The sequence below is a fragment of the Vitis vinifera genome, chromosome 13 (genome assembly GCF_030704535.1).
Source record: "Vitis vinifera cultivar Pinot Noir 40024 chromosome 13, ASM3070453v1".
Lineage (NCBI taxonomy): Eukaryota > Viridiplantae > Streptophyta > Magnoliopsida > Vitales > Vitaceae > Vitis > Vitis vinifera.
Genome location: NC_081817.1, coordinates 6714850 through 6742676, shown reverse-complemented (window position 1 = coordinate 6742676; position 27827 = coordinate 6714850). Strand labels below are relative to the sequence as shown.

The 27827-nt window shown below is 39.6% G+C and overlaps 1 protein-coding gene across 2 annotated transcripts; it reads left to right on the top strand.

Annotated features, from left to right (window-relative positions):
* The first annotated feature begins 237 nt into the window (after positions 1-237).
* On the top strand, positions 238-27596 carry LOC100256388 (protein RNA-directed DNA methylation 3). 2 transcript variants are annotated; one of them, XM_010660046.3, is made up of 18 exons: positions 238-556; positions 12553-12806; positions 12917-13072; positions 13242-13400; positions 13474-13557; positions 16099-16166; positions 16245-16580; positions 16671-16722; positions 16857-17012; positions 17132-17275; positions 17370-17472; positions 17563-17712; positions 17795-17849; positions 18035-18099; positions 18420-18489; positions 23977-24013; positions 24160-24220; positions 24316-27596. In XM_010660046.3, the coding sequence occupies exons 1-18, from the start codon at positions 385-387 to the stop codon at positions 27330-27332; spliced, it is 5139 nt and encodes a 1712-aa protein (XP_010658348.1). In that variant the 5' UTR covers positions 238-384; the 3' UTR covers positions 27333-27596. The 2 variants fall into 2 exon arrangements, with proteins under 2 accessions (XP_010658348.1, XP_059598206.1); XM_059742223.1 differs by having other exon boundaries at positions 302-550.
* Positions 27597-27827: the final 231 nt, after the last annotated feature.

The following is a 27827-nucleotide window of genomic DNA, read 5'->3' as shown; positions in this document are numbered from 1 at the left end:
TGAGCTTTTGGGATGTTGTGTTAGCCTCACATTTTTTAAATATATAATTTTTAATCTTACCTATAAAAAAAATCATTTTAAAATAATAAGTTTTAAAATGAAAATTAGCCAAATAAATTCACAATCCTTTTTGAGTTTTTTTAAAGAAAGTGTTATTGGTTTTGCAGGGATTCCAAACAAGACATAAGGATATGAAACATCAATTAATTTGAATTTCATTTTTCTCAGATCCGAGAAAGGAGAAAGGGTACAACTGTAACTTCACGTATCTACATTCCACTTCCACTATAAGGATCTCTGGCCGGGGTGGGGGTTCTCAAGTCACACCAAAAGTCTCACTCTCGCCATGTCCGTCCTGCTCTGATATCTCATTACCGTCAGAAAATGTCGTATAAGGGAAAGGAGATCGCCGGGAAGGGATCTTCCGGCAAGAGAAAGCGCGACGACGACGACAAGTCTGGTAGCCGGAAGCGGAAGAACTCCGCCGTGCTTCAGTTCTTCGAAGATGCTGCAGAAGTGGACAATGATTCGAGCGATGACAGCATTTCTGGTGATGGTATAAACTACGTCTATCTTCATTGTGGCTTTGAGTTTGTGCATGTGTTTGTGAGGATCTTTAAGGGTTTTTGGTGTTAGTTTTTCGTGGTAATTTTCTGCAAATGCTGAAGAATCTGGGTTTCTCTCTCTCTCTCTTTTGTTTTTGTTTTTGTGGGGTGGGGGAAAGGGGGAAGGGAGTGGGGAATTGAGGTTGTGTAAGGTGATATAGCTTGGATTTAGGGCATTGATGTTTTTTATATTTTATATTTTTGGGTGGGAATTTCCTTGTAGAACTAGGGATTTGATGTATCTTTTTGGACTTGCCTCCAATATGGAAGACTTTAGGGTTTATTTGCTACATTGAGGTTTCTTACTCTGTGTGTATGTAGTTTGAGGAAAATTGGAGTGTTGGTTTATGCACACATACACACACGGATATATACACAGATTTGATGTATCTTATGGTTTATTTTCTGGTATGTAATTCTGTCATTTTTTTGAAATGATTTACCGCAAGTGCCAAATGATTTAGGGTTTATATGAACAGGTCTATATTTCTTAGGTGTCAGCATTTTTTGTTTTGAGAGTATCGAGGGAATTTGTGTTTACATGTGGTTCTGTTGGCGTGTTTTTGAATATTGTATCTTCCGAGCGATGGTTTATCCTACCTTTCTTTTTCTTTCCTTTTTTCCTCTTCCATATCATGGATTGAACTTTCTGGTCAAAGTGGACAGTTCTTTTCTGGTTAATGCTGGTGAAATTTCTACATGTGGATGCATGTTAGCAATAGACATTTTTGGGCAATGTTTTGTTGCCATTAATGTATCATCCATTCGGCTAACTATCCTATAAGAACATCCATTGATTTTGGAATCACTCATAGAAATGGAGGTATTTCCTGAGGCCAGAGATTTTCAGGCCCCTTCATGACATGAGGCTTGTATGTATAGAAACCTGGGTTCCATTGTCAAGTTTGTTCCATTAAATCATCTGTTTGGTAAATGTCAGCGTTAATGGAGTTCTAATCATAATTAACACTTGCTACTTCTGCAAGCTGGAGAGGTAAATGAATGGTGAACATTACTGGGTAAGAAATATTATTTGCTTATTTATTTTTAGTTTTATGGGCATAAGTGGGTAAGAAATCTTAAGAATATAATGGAAACAAAATTTGAAGAACCATGTCAGAGATGTCTCAAATTACTTGAATTCCTATTGAAGTATTATGCAAATAGGAAGGTCTAGGAGATTTATAATTTTACTCTAACTTGAGGTGGTTTTGGTAAAGTATTTTAAGGAGGTTTTAGTGATACATTGATCTTGTAGTGGTGACTGGTGAAAAAGGATTCATGTAAATGTTAACAAGTTGGAAGTAAATTTTCTGAGTTGAGTTCTCAAAAGTTTTAGAAATGAAAAACACAGGAATTCGGCCACCTTAGTATTTAATGTCACCAACTGGTGACACAAACAATTATTTTCACGTGTAGTGCCTCTAATTCTCTTGTGAAAACATTTCAATATGGGTTTTCACTTTTCACTATTAGAAAACTTGAGCAAAACCGCAAAACCGAATGATGGAAATATCTAACAGATGGAAGTATCTAACCATGTATAATCTTTTCAGAACGGGTATCTTAAATTGGTCACATCAAAATATTGGGTTTCCAATGCCTTAAATAATCTGGTTGACTGCTACTGACTGTCTGATAGTATTTTTCTATTGGATATGCATTCAAGGGGATGAGTCTAGTTGAGTTAAATATAGGGCTGTTTGAGCTTTGGTTTTGCCCTGAGCTTAGCAAGGCGGCGGTGGCGTTTAAAAAGAAGTTATCACTATGATATTTAATCATTTGAGAGTTTTAGTTTGTATTATTATATTTTCTTATTTCTGTACTAAGGTTGGTGATAGATTAAACCCAATGTAGTGTTCTGACAATGTTACCTGTTCAAAAGAAAAACTTAATCATAAATTACTTGAGAGCGGGCTTGCAGTTTGTTTTGAATGAAAATTGATGAATGGGGGAAGGTAGGTCATCTTTCCAGCTCTTGATAAGAATTTTATAATCTGTCTCGGGCTGTTCATTTGGCCGGGAATGATGCCAGTAAAAACGCCGGTATCTTCCCCTGGTGGTAAGTGCTGGTTTGGCATTGATTTGAAGTCCTTTGAGATTAACATAGAAGATCACAAAGGAAAAGTGCGTGGAAAGATCTGTGAAAGAGGCCCCAAGTTCTCGTCATGGATCAGATTTGGAGGAAAAGGCCTATCCCTGTTGCTAGAAGGGGTTGAATCAGTTTGTGGGCTAAAGGAAAGAACCCCTTTCAGGAAGTTTTGGTCAGAAGGTGATAGAGTTTATAGTTTGGAACTCAGAGGTAATAGAGCAGGAAGATTTTTGTTCTGCGTTGTAAGAGATGCGGAAAACAAAAGATTTTCCTTGGCTTTCCCTGAAGGAAGGGGGCTTGTTGGAGGATGGAAAATGCTGGCTAGTAAACTGAGAAGTGTGGGTGTCGCCCCCCTCCAATGGAGTGGTGTTTTGCTGGATAAACAATCGCCTTCCCAAGCCTCACCCAGCAGTAGCGTAGGCAGAGGCTTATGCCCTCTTCGGAATCGCCCCGAGCCTCGAGATGCCGTCTGGCTAGAAATTGAGAAAGAAACTTTGGATAGGAATGAGGAGCTGCTGGGCAGGTGTCTTGTGGGCTCTTGGGTGGGGGACGCTGATCGCCTTCCTGACCCCGTTTCTTTCGGGTCATGGGCGAAGAACTCATGGTTCTTGGAAGGAAACCTCTGGCTTTCAAACGTGAGAGAAAATCTCATGCTCCTGGAGTTTGAATTTGAGGACGAAGCAGAAAGGGTGTATAGCTCAGGCACAAGAAGTTTCAGAGGAAGAAGCTTCCGCCTAGAAAAATGGAAGCCATCTGTGGGATGTCTTGAGGGAGATAATGAGGAGACGCGCCATGTGTGGGTTAGAATTTTAGGACTCCCTCTCCATCTCTGGGGAAGAAGCCTCTTCAAGCAGTTCGGAGACGCCTGTGGGAGGTACGTAGCTGTGGATGAAAACACAGCTGAGCGTCGGAACCTCAAGTGGGCCAAAGTCCTAGTCGAAACCAGTGGATGGCAACACCCAAGCTCACTGCAGGTAGTCGCTGGCGCCACCTGTTATGCTCTGCAACTATGGTGGGAAGAAGAGCCCTGCCTTTCCTCTGTGATCCCCGCCTGCAGGTCCGGTGCTTGGAAGATTGGGGATGATGTGGTGGCCCCCTCACGCGCTATGGGGAGCGTGGACCCTCAGACCCCTGCCTCTGTCACTCTGCAACCTGAAAAGCTGCTTTCGCCGACCCTGGGGACTGTTGCACCTACTTCAGACTTGACGGGTGAAGCTACTCCCTCATCTCCTGCCCGCGCCATGGAGAAGGGCCAGTATCCCCTTTCCCAAGCCCGCGTTGAGGAATCAGGCCAGCTTCTAGATGCCTTGGCCCATTCGAGCTTGGCCTGTGGAAGGCCCTTTGGGCCTGGGCTAGGGAAGGCCCAAGTCCCTATGGGTTCTTCTCTTAAACCCCTCGACCCAGCCCCTTCCAAAGCTTTAAGGCAAGAAAGCCCTAGCTGCTCGCTGCGTCGAAGTGGAGCTCCCTCCGCGACACCTTCCTTCTCTAGGGCTACCCAGAAGGTTGCGTCGCCTCTTTTGGATGCGCCGACGGCATCCCGTCCCGTCGAAGCTAGCAAAACCCCCCAGATGGAAGCGTCTTCCCCTGTGGAATCGCCGATGCATGCTTTTGAGCTTTCCCTCCCTGTCAAAGCTCGCAAGTCGACCCAGTTGGAAGCGTCGCACCTTGTGGAAGTGCCGACAGCTGTGAAGGAGCTTCCCTCCCCCGCCGAAGCTCGTAATAAAAAAGGTACGCCTGCTCTTCCCCCGATCTCCTTGAGAGGGGACCCATCCTCTTCTTCTTCTTCTTTCTGGGACACGGGGCTTGAGAGGGGAAGGGAACCTGGCTCTCGTCCTTTATCTCCAATGGCAAGGGACGTAGAAGTGACACCGAACCCCCTGTCCATCATGCTTAGAGATGGGTCGACAGTGATTTTGTCTACAACCCCGACCTCTGATCTGGAAAACAACATGGCAAAGCAGAGAGACTCGTCAGATTACCCCCCGGATGAAGAAGGTTGGTCAGAAGAGGAGCTCTCCAAATTATTACACTTTAGTCAAGTCTTGGGAATGCCTGTTGAAGGGCATGAAGTCGAAATTCTGGAGCTGCTTTCGAAATTGAAGCTGAGGACTGGAAGTAACTCTCTACGCAAGAGAAGGAAGAAGAAAAAATCCTGTTCCACCCGATTTGAACGAGAGTTAAAAAGATTGGAATGCTCTGTTAGTTACAAGGGGACATCAGGGATATCCAAAAGATCTGGTCAGAGTTCCTGGGACTTGATTCCAGTTGATTAATGAGGATTAAAATTCTTTGCTGGAACGTTCGAGGGCTTCATGATTGTGATAAAAGAAAACTGATCAAGGGAGTGGTGAGGAACCAGAAGGCTGATTTGGTTTGTCTCTTGGAGACAAAGGTGAAAGATGTTTCTACGCAATTGGTGAATAGTGTGGGAGTAGGAAGATTTCTCAATTGGGCTTCAGTGGACGCAAGGGGCACGGCAGGAGGACTCCTTCTCATATGGGATAACAGAGTCTTGGAGAATTTGGAGGTGGAAAGTGGGGGGTACTCCATCTCTGTTCGTTTTAGAAACTGCAGTGACGGATTCTCTTGGGTCTTCTCTGGAGTGTACGGGCCAGTGATAGGGAGCGAAAAGGAAGACTTTTGGGAAGAGCTTGGAGCCATCCGTGGCCTCTGGGAAGACCCTTGGTGCATAGGAGGAGATTTTAATGCTGTTAGATATCCAGAGGAAAGAAGAAATGCCCCGAGACTCACAGCCGATATGAGGAGATTTTCAGAGGTGATCGGGGAGCTGGGGCTGAGGGATATACCACTGGCTGGAGGTCCTTTCACTTGGATAGGGGGCTTGAACTCTCAAGCTGCCTCCAGATTGGATCGTTTTTTAATCTCTGACCAATGGGAGGACCACTTCTCAGCCATCTCACAATCTGCTCTCCCTCGCCTGGTCTCTGACCACAGCCCCATTATTCTAGAAGCTGGGGGTTTCTCTTCAGGCAAAAACCCCTTCCGCTTTGAAAATATGTGGCTGAAAATTGAAGGTTTCAAAGACCTAGTAAAAAGCTGGTGGAATGGATATTCGGTTGAAGGCTTCAGCAGCCACTGCATCGCTGAGAAGCTCAAAGCTCTTAAGAAGGACCTGAAAAAATGGAACAAGGAGGTGGTAGGCAACGTCTCTTTCAACAGAGCAGAGGCCCTCTCCCGCTTGCAGCAGTGGGAGGCCAAGGAGAATGAAAACGCTCTTACTCCTGAAGATCTAGAAGCTAAGAATCTGGATCTTGAGGAATATAAGAAATGGGCCCTTCTTGAAGAAACTTCTTGGAGACAGAAGTCAAGAGAAATATGGTTAAGAGAGGGGGATAAAAATACCAAGTATTTCCACAAAATGGCCAATGCTAGGGCAAGGAGGAATTTCCTATCCAAAATTAAAGTAAATGGGGTGTATCTCTCTTCCTTGGCAGAGATAAAAGAAGGTGTTTGCAATGCCTACCAAACCCTTCTCTCTGATCCTGGGGATTGGAGGCCCAGTATTAATGGCCTTAACTTTAAGGAGTTGGGAGAAGGCTTGGCCAGCAGCCTAGAAGTTATGTTTTCTGAGGAAGAAATTTTCGCAGCCCTAAGCAGTTTCTGTGGGGACAAAGCCCCAGGTCCGGATGGCTTCACAATGGCCTTCTGGTTATTCTGTTGGGACGTTGTTAAACCAGAAATTATAGGCCTCTTTAGGGAGTTCTACCTCCATGGGACCTTCCAAAGAAGCTTAAACTCCACGTTCCTCTTGCTCATTCCAAAGAAGGAGGGGACCGAAGATCTAAAAGATTTCAGACCAATCAGCTTGGTAGGGAGCGTGTACAAATTGCTTGCCAAGGTCCTAGCCAATAGACTGAAAACAGTGATGGGGGAGGTGATCTCTGATTCTCAGCATGCTTTCGTCCATGGGAGGCAGATTTTGGACGCTGTTCTTATTGCTAACGAAGCCCTTGATTCTAGATTGAAAGACAACATCCCGGGTCTCCTTCTCAAGATGGACATTGAGAAGGCCTTTGACCATGTCAATTGGAACTTTCTTATGGAGGTGATGTCCAAGATGGGATTTGGGCACAGATGGATTAATTGGATAAAATGGTGTTGCTCCACGACCTCCTTCTCGATCCTTATCAATGGAAGCCCCTCGGGTTTCTTTCGTAGCTCTAGGGGACTGAGACAGGGCGACCCTCTATCCCCCTATCTTTTCCTTTTGGCCATGGAAGCTCTTAGCCAATTGTTGTCCCGTGCAAGAAATGGTAACTTTATTTCCGGTTTCAGAGTGGGAGGAAGAGGAAGTGAGGGGCTGGTCGTGTCCCATCTCTTGTTTGCCGATGACACCTTAATTTTCTGTGACGCCGATGCAGATCAGTTGCAATACCTTAGCTGGACCTTCATGTGGTTTGAGGCGATTTCAGGTTTAAAAGTCAATCTGAATAAAACAGAGGCCATACCAGTGGGGGAAGACATTCCTATGGAGACTCTCGCAGCGGTCTTGGGTGGTAAGATAGGTAGCTTACCTACATCCTACTTGGGTCTTCCCCTTGGAGCCCCTTACAAATCAATTAGGGTGTGGGATGCAGTGGAAGAAAGATTCAGGAAAAGGTTATCTCTCTGGAAAAGGCAATACCTCTCCAAAGGCGGTCGTCTTACCCTGTTGAAAAGCACCCTCTCAAGCCTCCCAACCTACTTTCTCTCTCTCTTTGTGATCCCCAAGAGAGTGTGTGCAAGGCTTGAAAAGATCCAAAGGGATTTCTTATGGGGCGGTGGAGCCTTAGAGAAAAAACCCCACTTGGTGAGTTGGAAGGTTGTTTGTGCCGATAAAAAGAAAGGTGGCTTGGGCATTCGTAGCCTAGCTACTTTTAATAAGGCCCTTCTGGGGAAATGGTTGTGGAGATTCGCTAATGAGAATGAGCCCCTATGGAAGCAAATTATCCTTAGTAAGTATGATCTTCAAGAGGGAGGATGGTGCTCCAAAGATGCAAGAAACCGGTATGGGGTGGGGGTCTGGAAGGCCATCAGAAAAGGTTGGGAGAATTTTCGTTCTCATTCCCGCTTCATCATTGGGGACGGCACCAAAGTGAAGTTTTGGAAGGATTTGTGGTGTGGAAATCAATCTCTGAAGGAAACTTTCCCCATCTTGTTTAACCTCTCTGTCAACAAAGAAGGATGGGTTGCTGAGGCTTGGGAGGAAGACGAAGGTGGAGGTAGCTGGGGGCTTCGTTTTAACAGACACCTTAATGATTGGGAGGTGGGAGAAGTCGAAAGCTTATTAAGTAAGCTTCATCCATTGACCATTAGAAGAGGCGTGGAGGATATGTTTCGGTGGAAAGAGAACAAGATTGGAACCTTTTCTGTCAAGTCCTTTTATAGCTCCTTCTCAAGGGATTCCAAACCCCCCTTCCCGGCTAGAACTATTTGGACGCCTTGGGTTCCAATTAGGGCTAGTTTCTTTGGTTGGGAGGCGGCTTGGAATAGATTGCTCACCACAGACCGCCTGAAGAGAATTGGTTGGAGCATCCCCAACAGATGCTTTTTGTGTAAACATAAGGAGGAAACCACAGATCACCTTCTACTGTTTTGTGAGAAAGCCAGAATGTTATGGCTCCTAATTTTCTCCCTGTTTGGGGTGCAATGGGTGATGCACTCCACTATGAAAAATCACCTCCTAGGTTGGCATGGTTCCTTTGTGGGCAAGAAAAGGAAGAAAGCTTGGAGAGCTGCCCCCCTCTGCTTGATGTGGACCATTTGGAGAGAAAGAAATAGGAGAGCATTCGATGATATGGAGAGGAATGATCAAGACATTAAATCCATTTTTTTGTACACTTTTGTGAATTGGGCTAGGGTGTATATAGGAGAACACACTTTGTCCTTGATAGATTTTATAGACTGGCTAGCCACTAAGTAAGGGTTGTTTTGTTTTGTCCCTTTGTTTTTTTGCTTCTTTGTCTTTGGTATACTTCGTGTATGCCTTTCTCTAGCCATTGGCTCTTAATGAAATCTATTTACCTATCAAAAAAAAAAAGTTTGTTTTGAATGAAAGACTGATGTAGGAAAAGTTACTCTAGCATCTTTCAACTGCTGGATATGTCCTTTTTTTAGCAGTGTTTGAGGAAGGGTGCAAGGTGAGGCATGTGTAGTGCCTATAAAGTAGCTTTTAAGTACATATACATCTTGCAATATCATATCATTCATATTTTAATTCTAGGATCCAAATAAACAGCCATGATAAGCCAACATTCATGTACTAGTGTTAGTTTAATGCACCAATCAATGAAATTTTGTCACATAAAGTTCTTACGGATTTAATCAAGGGTGTCATTGGGAATGCCCAAACTGCTCATTATTGGATTCCATTGACAGTTTAATTGAGGCTAGGTGGCTTTGTTTGTGTTGCTGTTTTCAATATAGGTCTCTCTCTCTCTCTCCCTCTCCCTCTCTCCCTCTCTCCCTCTCTTCTTCCCCTCTTCTCTTTTTACATCTTTATGGTGCATCTTGTCTACCCCCTGTGAACACAGGGTATTCCTCCTTTTGTTAGGCGCTTTATATTTCAAACGTAAATAAATACATAAAGTTCTTATGGATTTTGAAACTATCATCCTTGTCTTCTCCTGATAGGAACCATGACATGTCACATTTACAATTTTATAATTTGTTGGCAATTTTTTTCCTTTTAGTGTTATGTTCTGTTAAATAAAAATTTATGATAAGAAATGATATAATCAATACTTTTATAATTTTCTAAAGCCTTATATTTACTAATATATATATCAACTTTTGGTACCATTTTTTTTATAGAATATAATGTCACTACACTTTTATAATTTTCTGAAGTCCTACTATGAGGTATAAAATTTACCAATAGATATTTGAACTTTTGGTATCATATTTATTTATTTTTATAGGATTTGATATCATATTTTTTCAAAAATTTTATCTTACTATTGGGTAAAAAAAGGTCAGTGGCAATGATGAAAGAATCAATCTTTCAGTAATTATCCAATTTAATATATATATATATATATATATATATATATATATATATATATATATTAAGAACAATATTGTTACCAATGTTAAGATAAATATCGGTATATCCATTGTTTCTTTGGTTCTTCGAAGCAGTGTGAATGGGTTTGCATGTTATAAAAATAATACAATTTTATTCTAATATTGTATTTTTATGGATATTTGAAATTTTGATATGATATTTTTACTTATATGATTACATGTAGATGTTGGATATACAGATAAGAGATCTTAACATCTAGTATGATATTTGGTTCCATAAACATGCGTAAATATCTTGTCATGCCATATGGAATATTTTAGGCTAACTAATGATATTCTGGAAGGATAAGTGGTGTGGTGATGTCGCTTCTTGTGGTTCTTTCCCTTCTTTGTATGCCTTGGCGGACTCTAACGAGGTTTGGATGGTGGAGGTGTGGGATTCTTCAAGTGAGGAAGGGGGATGGAATCCTTGATTCTCAAGACCTTTTAATGATTGGGAGGTGAATTTGGTCAAGCGATTCCTTTCGACAATTCAAGGGAAGAGGATGTTTGTGGATTTGGAGGATAAGATGCCGTGGAAAATGACTAAGAATGGGGAATTTTCTGTTAAGTCCCTTTATGGTGCTTTGAGGACAAGGAATGCAACCCCATTTCCGTGGAACATCATATGGAGCCCTTGTGTGCCTTCCAAAGTGGGCTTTTTTGCTTGAGAAGCATCATGGGGTAAGGTCTTAATATTGGATTAGTTAAAGAGGAGGGGGTGGACTCTAGCCAATAGGTGCTTCCTTTGCCTTGTTGAAGAAGAGTTTATAGACCACATCCTAATTCATTGCTCTAAGGCTAGGGTTTTGTGGGAGTTAATTTTGCTCTCCTTGGTGTGACATGGGTTCTTCCTTCGTTGGTTAAAGAGACCCTTCTTTGTTGGAATGGTTCCTTTGTGGGCAAGAAGTGTCAAAAGGTGTGGAAGGCAGCCCCTTTATGTATCTTTTGAATAGTTTGGAAGGAAAGAAACAGGATTGCATTCGAAAATGTGGAGTTTTCGGTTCAAAGAATGAAAAATTCTTTTGTTTGTGATTATTGGTCCTAGGCTAAGTTGTTTATAGATGTAGGTCCATCATCCTTGATTAACTTTTTTGATTGGTTGGGTTCCAGATGAGGGTAGGTAAGTTTTTTGTATCCCCTCTTCTTCTTGGCTTCCGCCTTGAGGTGCCTCTTGTGTACTCCCGGTATGCTTTGGGGTTGACCTTTGGGTGCCCTTTTGTCTTTATATATAATATACTTTTGCCTTTTTACTTATAAAAAAAATGATAATAAAAAAATCTATCCTATATTCATGCTTTCAAAGGAAAAGAAGGAAAGATGGAACCAATCTATGAAGCATAAGCAAATAAAGAAAATGTGGATATCTAACTGATTTTGTACAATTTTATATCCAACACACCATAGTGGAGCAATTGGATTCATTAAAATGTCATGGTTTCATATATATCTAAACAAGAATCTGAAATTAAGCAGTTCTCAAGAATCTTCTAAAGCCTAAAATGTCATGCTGGCCTAGTCACAATTTTCATAAAGTTCCTATCTTTCACAAATCATATCTTGTCCTTCCCTCTTTAGTTGTTGTCTACTAGTGGAAACAAACGTTTTTCTCTACAAACTATGTTGAGTTAGATTTTATGGTGCAGGAATACTAGTACTTCACTGGATAATGAATTTCTTGTGAACCACTACCCATGGAAGATGTAAATTCTAGCTGGCTAGTCTGAATTTTTAGACAAAAGCATATTTATAAGATGGGATATGGCAGCATTTGCAGTGCAAAGTTCACTGAACTGCTGGCTTATGATCTATATCATGTTTTGGCTTTTGACGAATAACCTTTCATGATTAAAGTTTTATACACTTCATTGGTGAACCCTTCCATATTCCAAGTGTCAATAGATAATTTACATTTTGTCCAAGGTCCGTTTAATTTGACTGTGGAGAATTGCATTTTAAATTTCTTTTTGGATTTTATGAATTTCTCATATTGAAGCTTGGTAGCTTTTGGGGTGTTTTGGTAAGAAGATGACTACTAAACCTTGGATCTTGTCTCTGGAAGGAGATTAAGATACTTCAGCAATGCCTGATGGGTATTGGAAGCCTTTTTAGAAGTCAAGAGTATATTTCCTTGGTTGTTGTCCTGGATATTGTGCTGATTTCTTATCTTTTGTAGCAAGCCTAAGAGAGGCCTTTCCTAGGGGCTTAGACATATGTACTTGAGATGGAGCTCATGATGGTTATTAACGAGAAGAGTTTTCTTAGAGTGGTGTGCAAATTATGGAAGCTTTTGACTTACTCCTCTTCAATGATGTTCTTATATTGTAGTTTTCATTTGTTTCCTTTTATTGTATATAGTGTTGTTTTGGAGGATCTCTCGTCATTCTTTTTTCTGTTCTAATTTTAATAAAATTTTAGGTTCTCATTAAAAGAAGTATTCTTTTTTATCTATGTCAGCCTTACTAGTTTTTGGTTATTTTTTAGTTGGTTTGTTGTTTTGCATCACTCAAGTTCTTATTCAATAGTATCTCAATTTTACCTAAAAAAAAAAAGAAAGTTCTAGAGTCCATGGATTATATTAATGGATGTGCTGATACTCTTGCGCTCTTTTCGTGCCTTTTTAATACAATTTCTTACTTATATAAAAAAAAATAATTAGTGGATGTGCTGATGTTTAGGCATCATGTTTCCTTGTTCCGGTAGGGGATAGTTTTGGTTTATCTTGCATTACTTCATCCTATCAATGTGTTATATAGATTGATAATTCTATTTTTTTGACTTTGGGAACAGATTTTTTGGAGGATGGATTCAATACAGGGCTAAAAGTTAAGAACGAACCTGGAAAAGCCCATAACCTTCCATTTTTCCCCAAAGAAGAGGAGCTGAGCGAGGAAGAACTTGAAAAGATGCTAGAAGAACGTTACAAGGATGGTTCTAAATTTGTTACCTATGCTGAAGATGATTATGAGACGAAAAGATCAGTTCAAAGAAACTCGCTTATCCCTTCTATTAAGGATCCAACCATCTGGAAAGTCAAGTGCATGGTACAATGTTTAATAATTTGAGATCTGAATTTGGAATGCCTTGAGCAATCCCTCCTCTTTTGCACTCCTTTCATTTGCTTGAGTTGACCTGAAGAATATCTTGGCTGTAGGTTGGACGGGAGAGGCTTTCAGCTTTCTGTCTTATGCAGAAGTACGTTGACTTGCAGTCACTAGGAACTAAGCTGCAGATAATATCTGCTTTTTCTGTCGAGCATGTAAAGGGTTTTATTTATATTGAAGCTGATAAGCAGTGTGACATTAATGAGGTGTCCTCTCTCTCTCTCTCTCTCTCTCTCACACACACACACACACACACACACACACACATTGCCATTCTCTGTTACTGGAGAAATTGATGATTTGATATTATTAGTACCCATGTTGCTGATAGTGTTGTAAGTGGACTAATATGAATCTATTCAATTTTAACTTCAGGCATGCAAAGGTCTTTGTAGTATATACACAAGCCGAGTGGCACCAGTTCCAAAAAATGAAGTTACCCATTTGCTCTCTGTACGAAGCAAATGCAATGAAATTTCTGAGGGCACATGGGCCCGCATGAAGAATGGGAAATACAAGGGGGACCTAGCTCAGGTACTATTTTCCCAGATTGACCATGCTAGTTTCTTGCTGGTTGTAATACTTATTTTCTGTGTCATTTCTGTAGATTGTGGTGGTGAGTGATGCTCAAAAGAAAGCAACAGTAAAGCTGATCCCAAGAATTGATCTGCAGGCGATGGCAGAAAAATTTGTAATTTACTTATTGCACAAAATTTTGTCTTTTTCTTCTGAATTTATTTTGTTGGATGTGACATTTTCTTCTATGAAATTATTATATGTGGATGTGTTGTACTATTGCTTTGACTCCATAAATAGATTTTTTTTTCCTTTATGGAATCCAAATATCTGAAACAAAAACTAATACCCAACTATTCATGATATTTTTTTGTTATGTGCATTTTACTTGAGCTACTGCCTTGAAAAAATGTATACAAGATGCTGATAAATTACAGAAACTGAATGTTTATGTGCTACCTTCTAGAGTTATTGCTAGTTAATCAATAATAAACTACGACAAGAAACTTTATACATCTCTTTGTATAAATATCTTGATTAGTTGAAAACCATAACCAATGCTATGCTTGGATCCCTCTTTATACAAACAATGGTATATAACATATGGTAAACTGTTATCCAAGGTCCTAGCCTAACTGACATTTCTAGTGTTGCAACACAGTAGTCTGGATTGTTTGTGGCCTTGAGGATTGGCTCAAGTGACAAAGGGTTGGGGTGGGATGTGGGAGTTTCCATGTTTGAGTCCTACCAGGGACCTAAAAAAAGGGAGGATAGAGAGAGGAAGTAAAAATATTATTTATTAAAAAGGAAAAAAGAGCATGCTGAAGCTTGAATTGTGAAGCAATGGAAGCAAAAGCTAATGTTATAGATTTACTTTAAAATGATTTTTATTTTTGGTTTAACCACTTGGTTGATCAGTCTATACTAGTGACTTCATATATGGTTGACAACAAACAGATAAATTGAACCACTCAACTTAGCTTTATCTATATTAGGGTGATATTTTTTTTTTAAACACCTGTTCTACCTTACTAATCCTATCTGCTCCTCCTTTATCTTGTCATTTGACAGCTTCACTTAGAACCACAAGCCTCCTCACTCTATGGTCACAGGAACTAAATAATACAAAATTGGATGTCATGATTTACTGTTTTGCCTACTCTAAACATTCTAAAATGACCTAAAGAAGGGTATAACCATTATGAGTATTCTGGATGTCTGTTTAGGAAAGTTTACCTCCTCCCTCTTCTTTCTCTCACACATACACACACATGCACACTTATCTGCTGGCTTTGTCTTTGTACCTTTGTGCACCCTCTTTTTTGGTGCTGGTAATATATTCTCTTTGCCTATCCAATATATATATACACACACAAGTTTATTTTCATGGGTAGCTTTATGTTATTAAATATGTTAAACTCGTTTTTATTATTTTTTATTCAAGGTTTGGACTTTGTCATAGATGAAAGTGAAAATTGTATGGAAGTAGTGATTGGTCTATGATGTATCATATTGAAAAAGTATATGTATTCTGGATGTATGTTTAGAAAAGATTACAAATATAAAAGAATTGAAACTTTGAAGATGACACATAAAGACATATATCAACAACACATAGATGTGCAAATGCCTAGTAAAATTTGGAACTAAAAATTATATCTAAAAATTTTAAAAAGTTTATTCTGTGAATTTTTTTAATAACCTATACATTCAACTCATATGTTGTCAATTGAACTTTTTAAAATTCTAGCATTCAATGTTTTCATATGGTATGATATGGTTTAAAATCTTTAAATCCTACTATTTTTCATGAAATTGGTTATATATTATTTTATACTTAATGCTTCCAGTGCATATCTGCATGCATGTATATATTTTTTTATTTAATTTTTTGTTATATCAAAAACTTATGATATACAATACGATACAAAAAATAGAAAAACATTATATGATACGTTTTAAGTTAACTACTATGAATACAAATGGTAATTGTTATATTAATTCTCATATAGAAAACATAAAAATCTCTCTCCCCTCTACCCCTCTGAATGTGCTATCCTTGTCTTTTTACACAAGTTTACTTGCAAGGGTAGCTTTATGCAATTAGATGTCTTAAACTTGTGTTTTTTGAAAGGTTCTAATTTCTTAATGAATAAGAGTCAATAAAAAGCTAGATGTTAAAAATTGTTCTATGTGTTTTTATCTAGAAAGAATCGAAGAGCTCACCCTTTTGTTCCATGCACATCTAGTGGTAGGAGTTTGGTCCAAACACAGGCATCACTGACTGCTATATCAAAGTTCATATCCAAGTATCCATACAAAATTACTGGTTGTGTTGGTGCTTAATCATAAAGAAGCTTGCATAGGTATAAATGATCAGGCAAGTTCAGTTATGTGCCTTTATTAGTAGGAGTTTGGTCCGAACACAGGCATCATTGATTGGTATTTCTATACTAGAATGCAAGTATCTATACAAAGTTACTGGTTAGTGTGGTTCTTGATTATAAAGAAGCTGTGGATGTGGGATGAGACCAGCATGTATTAAAATTATTTTGTTCTGAAAATCTTTTCTGACTAGAAACTTTTTGGTTCTTTAAATTCATGAAATTATCTGCCTCAGTTATTTTTTTTTTCTCTTTATCTTTTTAATATAAATATATGTATATATCTATATATATACATCATGAAATGATACATGTTGCAAATACAACTACAGGGTGGGGGAGTTTCTGCCAAGAAGAGAAATAACCCAGCACCAAGATTGATAAGCTCTAGTGAACTTGAGTAATATGCATAATCTCATCTTTTAAAGCTTGTTTTTGGATGTCACATTTTCTGATAGTTTGTCTTCCATTTGTGAAGGGAGTTTCGGCCTCTGATTCAATACAGACGTGACCGTGATACTGGCAAGCTTTTTGAGATTCTTGATGGTCAAATGCTCAAGGATGGATATTTGTACAAAAAAGTGTCCATAGATTCGTTAAGCTGCTGGGGTGTGACACCTTCTGAAGAGGAGCTTCACAAGTTTACGCCTTCTAGTAATGAGGAATCTGTTGATTTGGAGTGGCTTTCACAGCTCTATGGTGAACGAAAGCAAAAACGCACCACAAAAAGTGACAAAGGGGGTGAGAAAGGAGAGGGTTCATCTGGTTCTAGTATGGTGAATAGCTTTGAGCTGCATGATCTTGTTTGTTTTGGGTAAGTATGATACAGATAAAGCAGCATTTGTGATTCTGTAACAACTCTTTATATTAATGTGCTTTTAATTCATGTTTGACACCATCGCAGCCGGAAGGATTTTGGAATTGTCATAGGCATGGAGAAAGATGATAATTACAAGGTATATAATTTAGCTTATATTTTTGCCTCCTGTTAATATATTCTGCGTTTACTTATAAAAAAAAAAAAATTTAGCTTATATTCATCCTCTTTCTTCTTTTGTACTTACTTGTTGTGGTTTATTATTTGTTCTAGATTCTAAAAGATGGTCCAGAAGGACCAGTGGTACAGACTGTTGTATTGCACGAGTTAAAGAATCCGCTCTTTGAGAATAAATTTACTGCTTTAGATCAGCACATGAAAACCATATCTATCAACGATACTCTCAAGGTTTTGGAAGGTCCATTAAAGGTTTGACACTATCTAAGATAACCGCCTGAAGTCATCTGTTTTTATGTAGTTTATTTTAATGTATAAGCATTTAATGGCTTGAATTTTCTTTTTTTATGATTGTTTGTCTTACTTTGCAGGGTAGGCAAGGACTTGTTAAGAAAATTTACAGAGGGGTCATCTTTTTATATGATGAAAATGAAACGGAAAATAATGGTTATTTCTGCTCTAAATCTCAGATGTGTGAGAAAATTAAGCTATATGGTGATGCTTGTAACGAAAAGGTTGTGACTCATAATCTAGCAGTAGCAGGTCTCCCTCTCTCTCTGCCTGCAGGTTTCTGATTTTGTTTTCTTTTGGTATTTCTCTCCGATTCAGGGTGGTGAATCAGGTCCCTCAGGTTTTGAAGATTTTACTTCATCTCCTCAGTCCCCTCTATCACCTAAGAAACCATGGCAAGCAAGGGAAAATAACCGTGACTGTATGTTCAGTCCTCTCTCTCTCTCTCTCTCTCTCTCTCTCTCTCTCTCTATCCATCTATTTCTCTACTAATTTATGATTTTAATTGCAGTCAACCGAGGGGATAAAGATGGAATGTTCTCTGTTGGTCAGACATTGAGAATCCGAGTTGGTCCACTGAAAGGATACCTCTGCCGTGTCTTAGCCATACGATATTCTGATGTTACAGTGAAGCTTGATTCTCAGCATAAAGTTCTTACAGGTTTGATATAATCTCATACATTATTGTTTTGTTTAGTGTTTTTTCAAATAATGCTATAAAATTCTCTCATTTTGTTCTGCAGTTAAATGTGAGCATCTTTCTGAGGTTCGTGGGAAGGGTTTTTCCGTTTCTATAAGGTGCTTTTTATCTATCTAAATCAGTTTTTATTATATTTCTCTCTTCTCTCTTTTTTTTTTAGTTGGAACTGTTTATCTATCTAAATCAGTTTTTATTATATTTCTCTCTTTTCTCTCTCTCTTTTTTTTTTAGTTGGAACTGTTTCTGGAAATTATTCTAATATGCTGATTTTCTCTTTCGAAAGTGACAATCCAGAGTCCAGTTCCCTAAAATCCTTTGGTCTGCTTGGAACTCAAGACAGTGCCAGAGGTATGGTTCTATTCCGTTTCATAGTATGAACAATATCATTTTGTTCTTCAATTTTAATTTGTAATATTTGTTCTCAGGGATAGATGATACGAGTTTTCAACTTTTTTCCCTAGCTTTTATTGCCCATAACTCCTTAAGGTGTATATTGCATATATGCAGCTGTAACTTCAACATTGAAGTTCTGGTCAATAGATTTTGTCTTAACTTGGTCTATCTTTATTAAGGCTTCTTTAGTTATGCCTATGCTTTGTTTCTGGAAATCATTGTACTATCTTATCTTGTGACAATTTTTGTCCCTTTTTTTAATATTTTTTCTGAAGATTGGGTTGATGGTGCTGGCACATCAGCTGAAAGTGATAGGTGGAATACTGGAGAGACATCTGCTGAAAGGTAAATTTTCATTGATGTCAATTATTTACTCCTGCACCTTGGTATGCAAGTTCAAAACAAAATGACCCTTTTGGTAAAATATGTGTAATATTATATAGAAGGGGGGAGAGAATCTGGGCAGCTTGAGAAAAGAATGTTCAATCTTGCTCTTTTTTCCACATGGTTGCCAAAGAGGGGCATTTTTATTTATTTATTTTTTTAATAAGTAAAAAGAAACCCGTGAAGCCTTCTTTTAACACTCAAGTGGTATAATAATGAAACTGTAACTACAAGCATCATAGCAATGATGCTGTTTCTTATTTAATTTTAAATAAATAGTGATTCTTTAAAATTTAATTTATCAAAGCTTTAAAATGTTTATTTTAAGTTTTTATTTAGATGAAATGTTGACATTTTTAGTATAACTTTGATTTGATAAACTAAACGTTTCGAATTGGTCACCAACTATTAGAGCCTTGTTTGACATAGTGGTAGTCTTGTTAGGAGTATTGTTTAACTTCTATGGTTAACAATATAAGTTGAAATAATTACTGACACTGGGTAATTAAATTTTATATTTGGGAACTATATTTTAAAAATGTTTTCATTAATGATAAGAGTAATTATGTCATTTTTAAAATTTTAATTAAATAAAAATTTGCCTCTTGCATTACCTTTGAGAAAAAAACATGGGTCTTGATACTCCTCCAACATGAAGAAAAACCATCTTATTAAGTGTGAGACCCATGGTTAAAAGCTCTATCCAAGTACTCTTAAAACTTACGCATTATGATTGACCTTTAAAAAATGCTTTTAATGTTTGAAATCCTCTCCTACAGAGGGTTAAATATATTTTATAAAAATTTGTTCTTTAAATTAAAATACATTTAATTATTTTATCACTGAATTTGTTTTTGACGGGTCCATGGACTATGAGGGAGTGAAAGGGGAAGGCAATCAAAACCCACTGAGTATGATGTTGGTTGATGGCAGTATCGTGGGGTGTTCCTATGGGGTGGAGAGGGTGCTGGTGGTGGATGGAGATGTGAATCAAGGGGTTAGTCTTCTCAACGCAAGGTCTTTAGAGGATGAGGGGAGGCCTGATGAGGACTGGTCCTCAAGTTGCCTTGTTCAGTTCAGCAGTTTTCTGGGCATGCTGACGAAGGGCTTCAAGGAGGAAATTTTAGCCCTCCTCAAAAAGATGTTGAAGAGAAAGGGTCTGAAGGCCCAGGAGGTTGGTTCTAAGGGGAAAAAGATTGGATTTTCAAGGTTTGAAAGAGAATTTTGAAGGTTGGAGTGCTCAGTAAATTTTAATGGTAAAGGAGGCAGAAGAGGTAACGGAAAGGAAAGCTGGGACCATGTTTCTGGTGGTAAATGAAGTTGAAGATTCTCTGTTGGAATGTAAGAGGGGCTGATGATAGCAATAAAAGAAGAGTCATCAAGTCAGTGGTTAAGTCTCAAAGGGCAGATTTGGTTTGCATCCAGGAAACCAAGATTCAAGTAATGTCTAATAATTTGGTTCGTTAGTTGGGGGTAGGCAGATCCTTGGAGTGGGGTGCTCTGAATTCGTGGGGGTCAGTAGGAGGAATTTTGGTTTTTTGGGACAGTAGGGTGTTAGAATTGAGTGGAATGGAGATTGGAGCATTTTCGATTTCCTGTTTGTTTAAAAACTGTGAGGATGGTTTCTGTTGGGTCCTTACAGGGGTGTATGGCCCTTTAGACAGAAGAGCCAGAGAGGTTTTCTGGGAGGAATTAGGGGCGGTAAGAGGTTGTGGTAAAACACTTGGTGTCTAGGCGGAGACTTTAATTCGGTCAGATTTCCAAGAGAGCGGAGCAAGGCCTCAAGGTTGTCCTCAGCTATGAAAAGGTCCTCAGAGGTTATTGAGGATTTGGAGCTTTGGGACCTGCCACTGCAGGGGGGCCTTTTCACTTGGAGGAGTATAAATAATCAGTCATAGTAAGGATTGGATAGATTCTTAGTCTCCGAGGGTTGGGAATGCCATTTCAACAGGGCTGTACAGTGTCTATTACCTAGACCTGTTTTTGGCCATTTTCCAGTTGTGTTGGACAGTGGTGGTTTGAGGAGAGGGTCGTCCCCTTTCAGATTAGAGAATATGTGGTTGAAGGAAGAGGGTTTTAAAGATTTGTTAAAAACTTGGTGGGAGGGTTTTAGTATTAGAGGTTCCTTTAGTTTCATTTTGACTGAAAAACTGAAAGCTCTAAAGTCTAAAAAGGTGGAACAAAGAGGTCTTTGCCAATGTTACTGTTCACAAGAAATTCGCCTTGAATCAAGTGGATTTTTGGGATGCTGAGGAAGGGACAAGGGCTTTGTCTTTGGAGGAGCAGAATGTTAGGCTGCAGGCTGAGGAGTATAAGAAGTGGGTTCTGATGGAAGAAACTTCCCGGAGGCAAAAATCAACGGAGTCTTGGTTGAAGGAGGGGGATAGGAATATCAATTTTTTTCCACAAAATGGCTAGTGTTCACAGGAGAAGGAATGCCCTAGTGAAGATTAAATTAAATGGGACTTCGGTATCAGAGGAGAGTGAGATTAAAGATGGGGTGGCTTGGCTTTTCACTCCCTTTTGTTTGAAACAAGGGAGTGGAGACCCCGCTGTGATGGGCTTTCCATTAAGGCTTTAGGAGGGGATGATGCAACTATGCTGGAAGCATCATTCTCTGAGGAGGAGGTGTTAAATGCCCTCTCAGCTCTTAGTGGGGATAAGGCTCCAAGCCCTGATGGCTTCTCTATGGCTTTTTGGCAAGTCACTTGGGACTTTTTGAAGGGAGAGGTGATGGGTTTTTTTAGGGGTTTTCATGAGCATGGAAGATTCATTAAGAGTTTGAAAGCTGCTTTTCTGGTGTTGATTCCTAAGAAAGGGAGGCTGAAGACATTAAGGACTTTAGGTCCATAAGCTTGGTGAGTAGCCTTTACATTCTCCTTCATTGTAATAGAACACAAGTTTTATGGCATCTTTTGTTCTCCCTTTTTGGTGTGTCTTGGGTGCTCCCCTCAGTTAGATAGGCTTTGCTAGGAGGACATGGTTTTTTTGTGGGTAAGAAAAGGAAAAAGGCATGGTGGGTTGCTCTTCTATGCCTTTTTTGGACTGTTTGGAATTAAAGAAATAGTAGGGCATTTGACAATGAGAGGTAGTCGATCAAGGGTTCAAATTCTCCTTCATTTGTAATCTTTGGGCGTGGTACAAGTTGTACATAGTTCCTAGTCCTCTTTCTTTTGTAGACTTTGTGGAGTGATTGGGTTCTGGCTAAGGGGTTGTTGGTATCCCTCTTTGTTTTTGTGTTGCCTTAAGGTGTTTCTTTGTATACATCTTGTGTACTTTGGAATGTTGTTTTTTGATGATCTTTTTATAAAATGATTCAGTTTGCCTATCAAAAAAAAATAAAAAATTATCACTGAATTTTAATTTTTATCCTAAAATTAAATGAATGTTGAATTTTAATATTATTTGTGGTGGAATAAAAATTTAGATGAGCACTAAGTTTTAAAGGTGTCATTATGAGGGAATTCAAGTAAAGAGTAACAAAGAGCCTGCATAATCAAGATGCAACTCCTAAATCTGAACTCAGTTTTTGTGGATTGAGTGTCAAATTTGCAATTTTGAAAGCTCCTCTCTAACTGGACAAGAAAGGCAAGATTGAATAATATTCTTTCATGGTGTCTAAATTGTATATATTTTTTTTACCAAAAGGGCCATTTTTGCCATGAACTCTGTGTATACTGTGTTTGCTTTCAATTTAGTATTGGTTTTCAGTTAAGTAATGTTCAATCCTTTATTAGTTAATTTGATATACTGGGTGTTTGGGAAAAGGAGGTGTTTCCTTACCTAGGTAGTCAGCCAAGCAGTTGATGAGATGCCTTGGATGGAAAGTGTTGAGTGGATAGGTTTGAGACGAAGGCTAAGATTGGAGAATTGACTGTGAGCCCTGGGATTGGAGATTCTTGAAAGCTGGGTTTCAATCCTGAATCTGTTTAACAGTGGGTACTTGGCCCTTATATAGGGCATATTGCTAATGGTTGTGTAAGTCCTGTGGCGACATTGCCAACTAGTGGGCGACTGTAATACTATATCAAGGTGATGCTTAGGATAGTACCCATACTGGGAACTGAGATGGATTAACCCCAACTGTGCTCAAGTGACATCTGGGAGCATGTGGCATCAAATTCACGTTGCCACATGACTCTGTAATAATGTCACTTGAAGTTTGTCCTCACCACACATTTCATGTCCTAGAATGGTTGTCAACTTCTAGTTGTGCAGTCTGGTTTTTGGAACTGCTGAGTTATGATAATTTTTTGCTCCATCTAATATTTTAATCCTTGGCGCATTATGCCCAATTAGTCAAAGTTACCGGCCTGCTGCCCACCTTCTTCTGTTTGTATGCGATTTAGAGCTGATGCTTATGCCTTGTGTGGATGTCAAATTATATCGTCTTGTGAATAGGGTGGGCCGGTGAAGTTAGTTATATTTATTTGAGGATGAATCATCTTAGAGATTTGACTGCATGCTGAACAGTTCATGTTAAATTTGGAAATACATAACTTGCATAATGAATCATGAAGGTCTCGTTTGGATACATTTTTTATTCTTTATGTTGGAAAACAGAAAATTATTGTAATTCTTAACGCATAGGAACTTTTGTAGGTTTATCTTAATGATTTTTAAAAGCTGTTTAAAAAATTAGGGTATTAAAACCTTTTAATACCTCAAATTTTAAAAATTTTGGAAGCAATTTTTAAGAACATTAAGTCCATACTTTTCAGATCATAGTCCTCTAGAATTCCTAAATTTTATATAGGAGTTGCTACAAATTTTTATTTTTAGAATTGAAAAATAAAAAGTGTATCCAAATGACACCTAAGTTTTTGTTTTGTTAATCAAAGTCAATGACCCAACCTCTGTCTTGTTTAAAACACATTTTTATTAATGCTTCTGAGAAAATTTGTCAACAAAGGGATGTTTTAAAATTTATTAGGTAAAGATTTTGATGGTGAAATTGGGATTTAAAACATACATGCTGTATTTCCTAAGGGTGAAGCTTTTATGGCAAGGGAAATAAAAGAAATTTTCAAATGGTGAAATTGGGATTTAAAGCACACCAGTAGCACCTCCATGCTGTATTCCCTGATGACAACTTCTTATTATATGGGGTGAGCAAATATTTAAAATAAGAGGGAACTATTAATGAGTCTTCCTCTTCTATTGAGCATGGAGGAGGGTCATTGTGTTTCTCTGTTAATATCATTTTTATGGACCACATTTGCATTCTACTTGTTGATAGGTTTGGTTGTGAGATGGAGTTTTATGTCTTTTTGGATGGAAATAAATTTATGGCATGGAAGTCTTGAGTGCCCTGGTATCTTATTCATGTGTTGTCATAAAATTATCAGATCTAACATGCAACTAACAGTGTACCTTTTGGCTGTTAATCATTCATATGCTGATGTTAGTCTGTATAACATGCAACTAACAGTGAGCGCTTTCATGCAGGAGCTCTTGGCCAAGTTTCCCTGCCTCAAACTTTTCGGTCAGTTCTTGCTCTAAATATTGTTGTGCTCATTTTGCCTTTTTTTTTTTGTTCTCTCTCTCTCTCTCTCTCTCCCTCTCTCTCTCTCTCTCTCTCTCTATGGATGACAAACTTTGTAAGTTCATGAACCATTTTTATGGTTGTAGCTTCAGCCAGAATCCAATTCTGCAAATCCTTTTGGTTCTGTGGATAATGATTCCAAAAAAGGTAAGTAAGAGTACCAAGTTGTCAACTAGGCAACATGTTTAATGGTTGATTCATTACAAATCTGAGACTGATTCTTCTTCTGTTATGATGTGAAGACATGGGTGACGCTTCCTGGGAGATCAAATCAACCCCAAATCAAAAATCATCTTGGGGTGCAGCAACTACTAGTAAAACTGTTGCTGATAGTGATCAAGTTGGAGGCTGGGGAAAAAGTGAAAACAGTTGGAACAAGTCTGCTACTACTGCCTTAGGCAGCAGTGTGGCTGATGGCTGGGAGAAAGCAAAACTATCCAATGTTGATCAGGCAGGCTCTTCAAAAGGTGCTGGAAACAACTGGGGTGATAAAACTGTTGCTGATAGTGATCAGGGTGGAAGCTGGGGAAAAGGTGAAAACTGTTTGGACAAGTCTGCAGCCACAACCAACTTTGGCAGCAGTGCAACTGATAACTGGGGGAAAGCAAAACTATCCAGCAGTGGTCAGGCAGGCTCTTCAAAAGGTGCTGGAGGTAACTGGGATAATAAAATTGTTGCTGATGGTGATCAGGTTGGTGGCTGGGGAAAAAGTGAAAACTGTTGGAACAGGTCTGCTGTTACAACTGGCTTTGGCAGCAGCGCATCTGATAGCTGGGAGAAATCAAAAGTATCTGATAGTAATCAGGCAGGCTCTCTGAAAGATGCTGGAGACAATTGGGGTAAAGGAAAGAATGTTGCTGGGACGCCATCAAATGGTTGGAATGATGCAACTACTGGGAATGATCAACTAGATGCTTGGGGCAAAGGAAAAAATGTTGGTGAAGCAAGCTGTTGGGAGAAGAGTAAAAGCCCCAGTATTGGTGAGGACCGTTGGAACAATGGTGGTCCTGGGTGGAATCAACAGAAATCTGGGGACAAAAGGGAAGACACTGGTGGAGGTGATGGATCCACTTGGGGCAAAGCTTTGGAGTCCCAAGAAAAAGGCAGTGGTTCAAGTGCAAGTAAAGTGGACTGGAAAAGTTCAGCAGCTAGGCCAGAAAATCAGACTGGAGGCTGGGCCCAGCAAGAAGGTGTAGGTGAAGATGAATCTGGATGGAGAAAAGGTGGATTTAGCAGCCAGGATCAGAAAGGCAGTTGGAACAAACCAAAGACCTTTGATGTGACCAGAGGATCTGCTTGGAATCAACAAGCTGATGGAACTAACGAAGATTTCAAAGGAGGGAGTGATCAAAATGGCAGCTGGGGTAAACCAAATGGTTTTAGCGGGGACAGAGAATTTGATAGGGGTAATGGGTCAGGTGGGAGATGGGGAAGAGGAGGCCGCCGAGGAGGTAGGGATCAATTTGGAATAGGAAGATCATTTGGTCGTGGGCAATCTTCTGGTTGGAATAAGGAGAGTCAAGAAAACACTTGGACTGGTGATGGGGCTTCTTCAGGTAATCAATCTAGTTGGAGCCATGATCGAGCTAGTGGCTGGGGTCAAGGCAAGACTTTTGATGAAGGTAGAAAAGATGGTGGTTGGAAAAGAGAAAATGCATCTCATGAGGATAATGGATCCAGTTGGAGCAAAAAATGGGGTGGTGGTAAAGAGACTAGTGAAAGTGGGGAAAAACATAGCAAATCCAGTGATTGGAGTAATCCAAATGCTTCCAACAAGGGTATGTCATCTGGTTGGAATAATAAATTCAATGCAAATGAAGAAACTGGTGGGACTGGAGATCATGACGGTGGTTGGAATAAAAGAAAAGCTCCTGGTGAACATCAAAAAACACCATGGAAAACTAATGAGAGTAATTTGGATGGAAACCCCTCTGGTTTTCAGGGCCAAGATCATTGGGGTACTCCTAAACCTCCACAAGATAAATCCTCTGGTTGGAATCATAAATCCATTGATAATGAAAAAGATGGTGATGGTAAAGATCAAGGAGATGGTTGGAACAGTAGAAAAACTTCAGATGCCAGCTCTGCAAGTAGATGGGGGCAGAGTAGTGGTTGGAAAAATGGGATAAGTAGTGACGCAGGGGGAAACCAGGATTCCGACTGGGGAAGAAAGAGCAATTGGAACCCAGGAGGTGGAAATGAATATGAAAATGATACTTCTGATAATAGGGAGAGAGGTGGGAATTGGAGGGGAGGTAGAGGTAATTCAGGGAGAGGAGGCTTTGGAGGTAGAGGTGGTTCAGAAAGAGGAGGCTTTGGAGGTAGAGGTGGTTCAGACAGAGGAGGCTTTGGAGGAAGAGGGGGTTCAGACAGAGGAGGCTTTGGAGGAAGAGGGGGTTCAGACAGAGGAGGCTTTAGAGGTAGAGGCCGTTCAGACAGAGGTGGCTTTGGAGGTAGAGGTCGTTCTGACAGGGGTGGTTTTGGAGGTGGAGGTGATTCAGACAGGGGTGGTTTTGGAGGTAGGGGCCGTGGAAGGAGGGATCAAAGTGGTGGCTGGAACAACAGAAACAATTCTGGTGAGAATAATAAATCCTTTGAATGGAACAAAGGGTCAAACAATAATGGGGAAGGGTGGAAAGGTCATGATGGTGCTGTCAGTTGGGGCCAAGGAGGTGGTGATAAGGGGCCAAGGAATTGGAATTCTGGGACTGGCGGAACTAGCAATCAATATGGGGGTTGGAACCAATCAAAAGGGGTCGTAGAAAGTAGTGGTACAGGCTCTCAAGCTGGATCTTGGAACAAGGGAGCTAGCCCTGCTAAAGATTATGGTGGAAGTAGTGTTGAAGCCAGCAATTTAAACAGCCAGAGTTCTGGTTGGAACAAAGGGTCAGCTCAGACAAGTGTTGCAGTGGTGAGTAATGATCAAGGAAATGATTGGAAACAATCAAATGCTTCTGGTAAAGGCCAGTGGTCTGCAGGGAACCAGTCAATAGCTGGTGCCCAAGCTGATGCCTGGGATAAACAGGGATCAGGTTGGAATAGAGAAACAAGTACAGGAAGTGGGAGCATGACAAGAGATGGGGCTGAAACTTGGAATCAATCGAAGGCCCCTGATGGAGCTCAATCATCTGCATGGAATCAAACAAAAAATTCAAAAGAAGGAACCAGCAATTTTAGGGAAGCGACTGATTCATGGGGTAAAGCTGCAGCAAATTCTTGGAGCAAGGAGAAAGACGGAAGTAGCAAAGGAGGGTGGTGATCACTCTTAAAATTTGGTGTTCGGGAGGTTTGGGGCTATGTAGATAACGTACCTTTTTTCTTTTTTCCTCTTTTGGGTTTTGTTTTGGGCAGCAAGGAAAGGTTTTGAACCACAATCTCTTACCATGGTTTTGGTTTGAACTAGTAGCCCCGTTGCAGTGCATGGGAGGATTAGCCTTGTGGGCGGATCTCTTAACAAGGGGCATTATGGTTCCCAGACAATAGATGCACAGAAGTTTTTATGCAATTTTATGACTTGTGTCCATATGCGTGTTCCAGTACAAGGTACAATTTGCTGGTAGCTAATACCAACTCCCTTAGCAGATGAGTTGACAACTGCCGAGCATCAATGCCATTGAAGCTGTGGGTGAAATTTCACAATTGCCAAATATCGAACAAGTTGCATTATCAAGCATGAAGATTATGATTAACTTGTTTAGTTAAATGCTTCAAGGTGTCCACTTGGAGCCTTGAATTTGTTGCTGGTAAGAATTGC